General features: G+C 37.5%; 1 protein-coding gene across 1 annotated transcript in view; it reads left to right on the top strand.

Moving 5' to 3' along the window:
- LOC122078288 (nuclear pore complex protein GP210) overlaps positions 1-9,546 on the top strand; it is a 60,934-nt gene that overhangs the window by 7,433 nt on the left and 43,955 nt on the right. The window contains exons 5-8 of the mRNA XM_042644214.1: positions 5,153-5,499; positions 6,424-6,603; positions 6,810-6,948; positions 7,033-7,181. Coding sequence (XP_042500148.1) covers positions 5,153-5,499; positions 6,424-6,603; positions 6,810-6,948; positions 7,033-7,181 — 815 coding nt within the window. The remainder of the gene's footprint in view (positions 1-5,152; positions 5,500-6,423; positions 6,604-6,809; positions 6,949-7,032; positions 7,182-9,546) is intronic.

The following is a 9,546-nucleotide window of genomic DNA, read 5'->3' as shown; positions in this document are numbered from 1 at the left end:
TTTAATTAATTAGATTGAAAAACAGGAAGGTTTCAGATAATTCATAGTTTGAAACAAAATATTGGTATCCTTGATCAGGATTTTTCTAGTCATGCCTTATAGGCAATTAGCTTTGATTCAATGGGCAAGATTGCTGTTGTCAGTTTTTACACAAAAATTGGGTATGAATTGAAGATTCTCCTTTTCAAGATGGAGAGAAAAAGTGGTCCATGGCCAAAGCCACATGGATAGGTTGGTACAAGGTTTTGGTCAAAGTGAAATATCATTATAGGTGGTAACCTGAATGAACATGTTGGGGGGGGGATCATAGAGGATATGAAGGTCTGCGTGGCGCTACAAATTTGGGGGGAGGAAGGAGGAGGGGACCTCAGTTTTAGACTTCCAGTAGCTTATGGTTTATTTATTACACTTTCTTTGAAAAAAGAGAGGAGAATTTAGTTACCTACAAAAGTGGACATCATACCAGCCAAATAGATTTCTTCCCAAGTAGAGGGTTTGACAGACTGTTGTGTAAGGACTGTAAGGTTATACCTAGGGAGAGCTTAACCACCTAAGATAGACTAGTGGTCTTGGATACATGCTTTGGTATGTAGAAGCGTAAGATGAGGGAACCTATGTACTCTAAGAGAAGTTGTCATTTAACTAGTCTTTGAAGGAAACTGGTCTAATTGTTGGAACTTAGAAACATGTATAGTGAGTGAAACTCTAGGAATTCGAAGTATTCTATTGCAGAAAAGCAGTATGCAAACTGTTGCAAACTAAATAAAAGAACTAGGTAACTAGGGGGGAGGTGAATATTTAAACAGAGCTGAAAACAGATCAATGAGGAACAAATTTTTTTTTCAAGTGATTGAGAGGTGCTATGGCCGTATAGGTCCAACCCTGAGATGAAAAGTCAAAGATTGGCGTTACAAATCTATTCCAAGATCTCCTCCACAGTCCTTCCGAATCTGATTAGGAAGCTAGCATGTTTCAAGGGATGGATCTTTTCTATTTTTTTATTGGAGATAAATTAATAAAGTGGGAAAAAATAGATGAGTGAGGTACCCAACTACCCACACAACAAACAACCGGTGGTCGTGGAAACGAAATAAAAGAAGCAGATGCAAGCCCAGATAGAAACCACCCTTCTATAATGCTATAGCAGCATATAACGAAATTAGCGCAATTGATTTTCTCAAAGTTTGACCTGCTGGAAGTCCAAAGTCTTTGATTATCTTTCTTGCCACCTGCTGATGTTCAGCATCTGTGTGCTCAAAGTTTTTTTTTTTTTAATTTTTTTTTTATTTCTTCCAGAACTATGTATGATTGTTTACCATTGCTTGCATAAAAAGGAAGAGGGTTCCGTTATGATTCTATGTAGTAATCACAGTAAATAATATATTTTTTTGGAAAAATAAACTAAATAAAGATTATTATTAGTTTCGAAGATCCTAGAATTCTCACATGATAGGGTTGTGGATTCAAAACAGCTACATTATGACAGCTTGCATGGAAGCCAATGGGCTTTCCAGCAATGTGGTACAAGATTCCTAATGACATAACTCATAAGTGCAGAATGTATGAGTGGAGCTTATTTGTGGCCTATGATAAGCCTTTTGTAAGAAACGCAAGATCTGTAACCAGTAACTTGAGAGAGTAAGAGAAGAGAGAAAGAGACCGAGAGAGAAGAAGAGAAGAGGGTAAGACTGCCTAGAGAGGGTAGCCGAGTGATTACCTAGACCCCCCTACCATCAATATTTATTAACACCCAAGGTAGTACGATCAAACTAGGAAACTAAGTCCTTGTAACACAGGCAAGATAAAATAAGAAGTCTATCCTAATTAGTAAGTAGAGATCTATCCTAACTAAGGGAAAAAAATAAACTAAAGCAAGGAAGCAAAATTCAGCCACAATGGGGAGGACATTCCCCCTATCGTCGTACGTATCTTAACACCTTTTACTTGGCCAAATTTAAAGTTATGTCTAGGCTCAAGCTTAGGTGCAAACCAAGGTCCAAATAAAACACATGAACACTGATCCAGTGCTTCTTTACTGTCACTTCTGTTGAATCCAAAGGATTTTGTTATTTTGACAAATATGTTTTGGACATGAAAACCATTGTTGATGTGTGTTTGTATGTTCTAACATGTGTGTTGTAACTTGTAAGAATAAACCCAATGCAGTGAGGAGTGAGGACAAACTTATAGAGCTGAAGAAAGTATGTTGGGTTGTTGAAGAGTTGTTGCAGACGGTCAACCATGAAGAGCTGCGATCGTCCGTATCTATGAAAGACAAGAAGAGTTTCAAGACAAATCAGTTTGATGAAGATGGATTCTTTTGTGAAGATCAAGATTAATAGTGCTTGAATGTAATATGTTATGTAATCTTTATGTAAGGATCTCTACAAGATCAATTAAGCCCATAAGGAAAGTGAGACCTAAGTGAAAAACCAAGAAGCTAGGTGGTTTGACTTAGAAAACATAAGAGACCTTGCTGTCCATAGTCATCCATGTGAAGTTGCACTCAACCAAGCTTAATGTCAATTCTAAGGAAAACCCTGATGGACTCATGGGACGATTGCCCATGGGATCATCCATCAAAACAGAAACAATGGTTTCTGCGTTGTTTGTCTTACGGTCATTCGTGGTGGTGTTGTTTGTGAATAGGCATTGAATGATCCGAACTTAACAGTTTGAATCATTTAATGAGTGGCTTAGTTGATAACCAACTTTGGAGTTCTCTAGGCATCTTAAGTGGTGTTCCATAGAGCTTACAACCAGTTCTTCTTGGAACTTATGACGTCCTTGATTGATGGTGAAGCATTAAACACTTTCCAGTAATGTTCTTGAGCTTAAATTCAAAATCGTCTTGAACGAGCTTGACTCTAATGGCTAGCTTAAAGGTTAGTTGGGTGCCTATAAAATGGCTGCTTAAAAGCTAGTCGCATTAGATATGAGCTTCATGTTAAATCATATTGGAGAAAGGGCAAAGAGGATGGTCTTGTAAAGATGCAATTAAGCTTACATGTATGCAGTTTCAGACTTGAAGGAAGAAGTCATTTGCTTTCAAAGGTGCTGGGCTTGGAGAAAGCTCACAGTTATATGTGGAGTACACAAGGAAATCTTGGCAGCTGCCTAGGTACTCAATTTGATGTATTGTAATATATGAGGAAATCCTTGGCTGCTAGCCTGGGTACATAACTCAAAGGACTGTAGTTGTGTGAGGAAATCCTTGACTAGGTGTGGTCCAGGTGCCAACTCAAAGGACTGTGTTTTGTTGTTGTAAGGCTTGATTCCTGCCATTTGGAAAAGGATCCCCATAGTGGAAAGGAAATCCTTAGTCCATAGGACTTGGGTAGTGGATGTAGGATGGAATATCCGAACCACTCTAAAATCGATTGTGTCTTTTAATGACTCTCACCCCCTTCTTGTGTAAAATTCATTATTTCTCTTCAGTCCATCTACCTGGTTTACTTCATTGCATTTGAATGCTTTTTTTTGTTTGCAATCAGTCTATTGCAAATTCTCTTCATGCATTTAAGTGTTAACCTTTGATTGCAAGTGGTTCTTGTAAGGAGCCATGCAAGAATTTTGGATGAAATCCAATCCTATACTCACGCCTAGGAGAGGTGTATTTCATTTGATATTCTGTAGTACACAAGTTTGATCACTCTATGTACTTTCATGAGGTTTGATGTTAACATAAAGTGTTGATCACTCAAAGCTGTGAGTTTGTTTCAAGATGAAGAGAAAAAGCTCGCACCCAATTCACCCCCCTCTTGGGTATTGCCATTCGATCCAACAACTTTGATAGGGCTAATTCGTTGTTGTTGCTCATGCATGATTAGGGTTTAAATTGATAAAACTGCTATGTGGGAAGAAGGGGTTCAAATGTATAAAGATTGTATGTGGGCAGAAGTAGTTCATGCTTGAACATGAAATAATTGTGTTTCACATGAAAAGTAAGGTTAAAATGAAGTTTTATACCAGTGTACAAAATCCAGCAAACACTTGGGTTTTAAGTTGGTGAAATTAGGATTCTTGGAAGAATTAAGCGATATGACCAAAATGGATTATGGAGGAGGACTAGGGGTTAAATGAAGTGGGTCTTTGTGAGAAGTGGTCTTCTTTCTACATTCAATGGTTCTATTACACATTCTCCTAGCTGTTTGACCGTAAACTGCCTATAAAACTGACTGAGTTTGAATGAAAAGCAGTATAAATTTAAGATTGAATTTGTTGAATAATTAATAAAGTAGTAAAAAGAAGTGCTTTTTACTTTAGCGAGCACACTTATGTCTGTAGGAATTCACACATTCAGTTTGAAGCAGTCTAGTCAAACTTCATGATTTTGAGATAGTACTTAACATCCTGAGTTCCTAACTATCCTAATTCCGACCTGCTACTTTTCTGGAGGTATGAATTATTGCTTTTTGGCTTGCATCTTATTTTTGCCCTGAATTTCAATATGCATTTTATGACAAGTGCCTTAATTGTGCCTTTTAGGCATTTAAGGCTTGAACTATGTTTTCACGGTACTTATTCAGGAAAAAAAAAAAAAAAACCCTTAAAAGATGTCTCTGTTTTCTTCATTGTTCACTTTTAATTTTTATTTGTAAAGTGGTATCATGTGTCTTGCATTTCTGCATGCTTGGAAAATTTTTTTTTGGGGCATAAATAGCGACTCTTTTTTTTAATGGTAATTTATAGATTCAAAATGTCACGTTGAAGTATATAGGAATATGCAAGAATACAACCCTGCAAAAGGACCACAACACTGTATTTACCCCCCCAAAAAAAAAAAAAAGTGTGTTCTTCATCTTGTACCTCACAAAGGAATGGAGTCCCCAAAGCAGATTCGGAGTCTAACCACCTCCCTTTTCTTTGTTTTTTTTCCCGTTTGGGAATTGCTATTTCGATCAAAGAGTTCAATAGAATGCCTGTTTCCCAGTTCAACATTTAATGTCAAACTAGCAACTTTTCCATGCATCCAATGTCCAAATGCCTCCAGACCTTTGTTTATATTTTTTTCCATGACTTTTGACTTTTGTGAAATAGTTTAATATATCTATCCATATTTTGCTTTGTTTGGTTATAAATTTTCATCAGTTCATCTTTCGTCTCTAGTTTTTCTTATTGGTCTCATAGCCTTTGTCATTTGCTTTTGTAGTGGTAACTTTGCCATCTCCTTATCATCAGTGGTCCGTATTGAATTCTTCTGTGGCTCAAGTTGACACTACAATGGGATTAGCTCATGCGTTGGACCTAGGAGCTACGACTGTCACTGTTGAAGATATCAGAGTTGCTGGCCATGTGCAAATCTCATCTCTTCATGTCGTCATACCAGATGCTTTGTATTTATACATGGTGCCTGTGTCTATTTCTGGTGCTCCTGTGGAAGGAATAGAAGCTATTCCATCTACAATGTTGTGGTATGCAGTTGTAGGACAACAGTATGTCATACACGTGAAGGTTTTCTCGCTTGGACCAATTGCCCAAGAAATACACCTAACAGAAGTATCAATCTCATCTTCTTATAATTTTTTTTCCCTCTATAATTCAAGTTTCTTGATCTATTTGTCTTATAAGGTCAGAGTTTTTTTTTTTAGTGATATTCCTGACAGGTTGGCAACTTGATTATTTATTTATTTATTTTTTTTCTGATGGAAAAAGTTAATGTATTGATGTTCAATATCTGGAGAAAAGTCAGCATTGAAGGGGCGATACTCCTTTGGATGGGAATGTCTCAAGTGCCCAAGATACTTGACTTAAGGCCTTATTCATCAATGCATAGTTGTCGTGGTGTCTAGGTGACCCAAGGTGTTGGTGCGGCCGTGGGGGCTAGACGCTAGGCAACACCAACAAGGCGTCCAAGGTGCCTAGACGCCTTGGCGTCACTTGACAACTATGCATCTATGACTGAGATCTTGAAAATTTTGGGATTATTTTCTTATATTTTGGTTACTAGCAGTAATTGTTTTATGAAATGAGAGGCTCTGGTTGACAAGTATACCACAACCTGGTGCACGCATATTTTTCATGAGAGCCCTATGCATATTTTTACGTTCATTTAATTAGGCTTGAAACAACTGAACAAATCTTATTCATATTGGTGGTCTCTCTTTGGACTGTAAGTGTTTCCCTTTAAGGCCTATTGCTTGCTCTCATTAAGTTTCTCTGTAATTTTCTAATTTCTTTACCTTACTTAACAACTTTTCGTCAGCTATATATATATATATATGTAATATTCCTTTTTCTGTTCAATTATTTACCTCTTTATTTTTATTGCAGTTTTCTTTGTTAACAGTAATCAACTGATGGATTAGAGCATTTATTAGTAATCTTCTTTCTTGGTTTTATTTTACTTAATGACTGTTCAATCATTTAGGTAATATTTTCACTTGGTTTCTTCTACTTAAGGTCTCTTACCCATGTAAACAGAGTGATGATATCAAGTTGGACTACAATCAGCCTGCATATTGGGATACATTCATGGTGCCAGATGGTACTGCTGTTAAACATGGTTGGCAGAGTCCTCAAATTTTGATGCCAACTTCCGAGGGACTAGGAAGATTAACTGCTTCCTTGGCTTATCCTATGGGGCGTGCAGGAACAAAAGAGGTGACGGCTCTTTTCTGGTTATTTTATTTGTTTTTAGAAGAAAACATGAAGATAAAGAAGAAAAATCTGTAAAAACAGTGTTGTTTCCTTGATCTTTATCATGGGGGATGGAAAGAGTCAGTTTAACGGCTGGGAGTGCTGGGATCTTGTGAATGCAATACTATTTAAGAAGTTTCAACTGCTCTACTGGTGATTTTCTTTTGCAGGTTATCACGGTCGTGCAAGAAGTCATGGTTTGTGATAAATTGAAATTTAAACTGGGCAACACAAATGATTCCTCTCATAGCATTCGCCTTCCCTGGGCACCTGGGGTTTATCAGGAGATGATGCTTAGGGTGACAGGAGGTCAATAGTTTTTTTTTTTTTTTTCTATGGATCACTCTAACATTGATGATGTTGATGGAACTGGTGTTTCACTAACTTGTGTAGGTTGTGCGAAGACATTCAATGATTATAAGTGGCACTCTTCTGATGTGGCCACTGTGTCTGTATCTGCTTCTGGAGTTGTTCAGGCAAAGAAGCCTGGACAAGCTACTATTAAAGTGACGTCTGTTTTTGACTCACTCAATTATGATGAGGTATTAATTTTGCGTGGCATTTTTTGTTGCCCACATTACTGTTCTTAGACTGGCAAATGTGGTTAACAAGATCAAGGCAAAGTTGATTTTATGTATGCTCCTGCTTTTCAATTGATGCTTTTTTTTCTTGATGTGGATAAATTTGGTCTCTTACGCTGGTTGCTTAGTTGGTAAGAAGTTCAGTTTGAGAGGACTCTTAAGGACTTGAGGAACCAATGCTGAATCAGATTATAGGGTTGCTGCTAGTGTCAAAGAGAAGATGATCATGCAGACCTTGTTATGTGAATACATTTTCTGGTCTTTTTTTCCCCTACTAGCATCAAAAGAGACTGGAGGTTGCTTTTTACATAAGTTCCATCACTCTTTTCTTTTTCTATAGCCTCCCTTTGTTAAGGCCTTGTGTAGTATGGTGGACCTTTCTAATGAATAAAAGCTTTTTGGCTTATCAAAAGAGGGGGGGGGGATGAAAGGTGTGAATATAGCAATGATTAGTGGCCCATGTCCTAAAGATGACCCCACCAGAAAAAAAAAAAAAACAGAGAGAGAGAGGTTGGTTTACGTATAGGTTGTCTGTTTTAGATGTTTCTCCATAGGCGTTAAACATGCATAAATGTTCTAAAGCACTCTAAAGTACGACTGTAGGTTCCAACAGAACAAGAAAGATTTAAGGCAGTTGTCCCATGATTTAGAAAAGAAAGGCCACAGAGTGAAGCAAAAGCTAAATGAGGTGATGGGCATTCTAAATCTTTCGGAGCAAATTTTACAGCAAAGGAACAACTGTAAGGGAGGATATGGAGAATATTCACTATTATGTTCTGTATACAGTATCAAAAAAGGTTGTTGGCAAGAAGTACTTCTCCAAGTTTGTTTGGGTGATTCAAAGAAAGGTATAATATTTAGGGGAATATTGAACTCTGATTTTATTGGGTCCAGTTTGCTTTTTGAAAAAAAAAAAAAAATTGCAGTTAGAGTTTGAGCAAGTAATTTAAATTGTGCAGCCTCAATGTTGAGATTGAAGCTTTTCATTAATTAAAGCAAGTTTAAGATAAAACTTGCTAATGCGACCTAGGGTTACAGAACCCTAATTAGGACGCTTTTGGCCCATATGTAAGGATGAAAGGCAATTTTGAAATTTCAAGAGAAGTTCAGGGCCTTTTTTTTGGTTAAGGAACAGAATCAGAGATTAGGCAGGAAACAAAGTTTGAAAGATAGGATGTCTCTGGAATATCTGAACGGTATGGGCATAAAACAGAAACAATTTTGAATGTTAGAGCTATTTGGTAATAACAGCAAGATTCTGTCCTTATTTGCAGTTTCCAAAACTCCGAGTCACCTTCAACCTCATGACAGAACAAACCAGTAGTGAGTTTACTGGCTTGTGGTTGAGAGAGCTCTTTCAAATAGAGTCCAATCGAGTTAAAATTCTAGAAGAAGTTTCCTAACTCATAGGACTAGTGATCTCAGTTAACAAACTCCAGAATAACTCGTGAAAAAAAAAATAACATAGTTATCAAGGAGACCAAGGCGATGGAGAATGGTAAAAACAGACCAAGGCAACACCAACAAGGCGTCAAGGCATTGCTTAGGTGACCAAGGCCAGGCTGAGCCACCTTGTCGCGCCTTGATAACTATGAAAAAATAACGTTTATTTACTGAAACTAGATCTGGAGGAAGAACAGAAATCAGCTCTTTTTGAATACCTGATTCTTCTCACAGCAGCTGTGTTTCGGCCCCAAACTCTAGTGTCAGAATCGCCCTTTGTTTATGAACAACCCACAAAATTTAGGACCAAGGGCTCAGGAATGAGGAAGATTCAACTTCTTTTCCCTCTGGCCAGTCTACCCGCTCAAAACAGGGGATGGATGGTTTCTTTCAAAGAATAATTGCAGCAGGAGCTCAAGGAAGAAGAGTCAGAACAGAGAAAGTGCGGAAAAGAGGGGATCAAACGTGAGTAGGTGAAACCAGAATTGGATTGAGCAGGGAGCGTTAGAAGAGAGGGAAAGCATAACAGCTGGCTCACACCATAGCCAAAACAATAGAATAAGGTTTTTTTTTTATTTAAATCCACTCAAATGTGAATCAATGGGGATTGGGTAAGCTTACATATAAGACTCAGATTACTCTTTCTTAATCTTAATCTAAAACTAAAATGGAATTTGAAAGCAATTAAAATTCAACCTCCTATTGCTACTATTGCTATCTACCTTCCATACAATAAAATAAAATTCAATTTATAGAAATAACCTCGTAAAATTAAAAATACACTAGATATCGCTACGGAACTGAAAGCCAGGTTTGGACTGGGTTCTCCTTTTTTTTTTGGATGAATAACGCAAAGAAAGAATATACAAGGTGGGGGGGGGGG

The sequence above is a fragment of the Macadamia integrifolia genome, chromosome 5, assembly GCF_013358625.1.
Source record: "Macadamia integrifolia cultivar HAES 741 chromosome 5, SCU_Mint_v3, whole genome shotgun sequence".
Taxonomy (NCBI): Eukaryota; Viridiplantae; Streptophyta; class Magnoliopsida; order Proteales; family Proteaceae; genus Macadamia; species Macadamia integrifolia.
The sequence above is the reverse complement of the archived record's forward strand: the minus strand, read 5'-3'. Positions and strand labels throughout refer to the sequence as shown.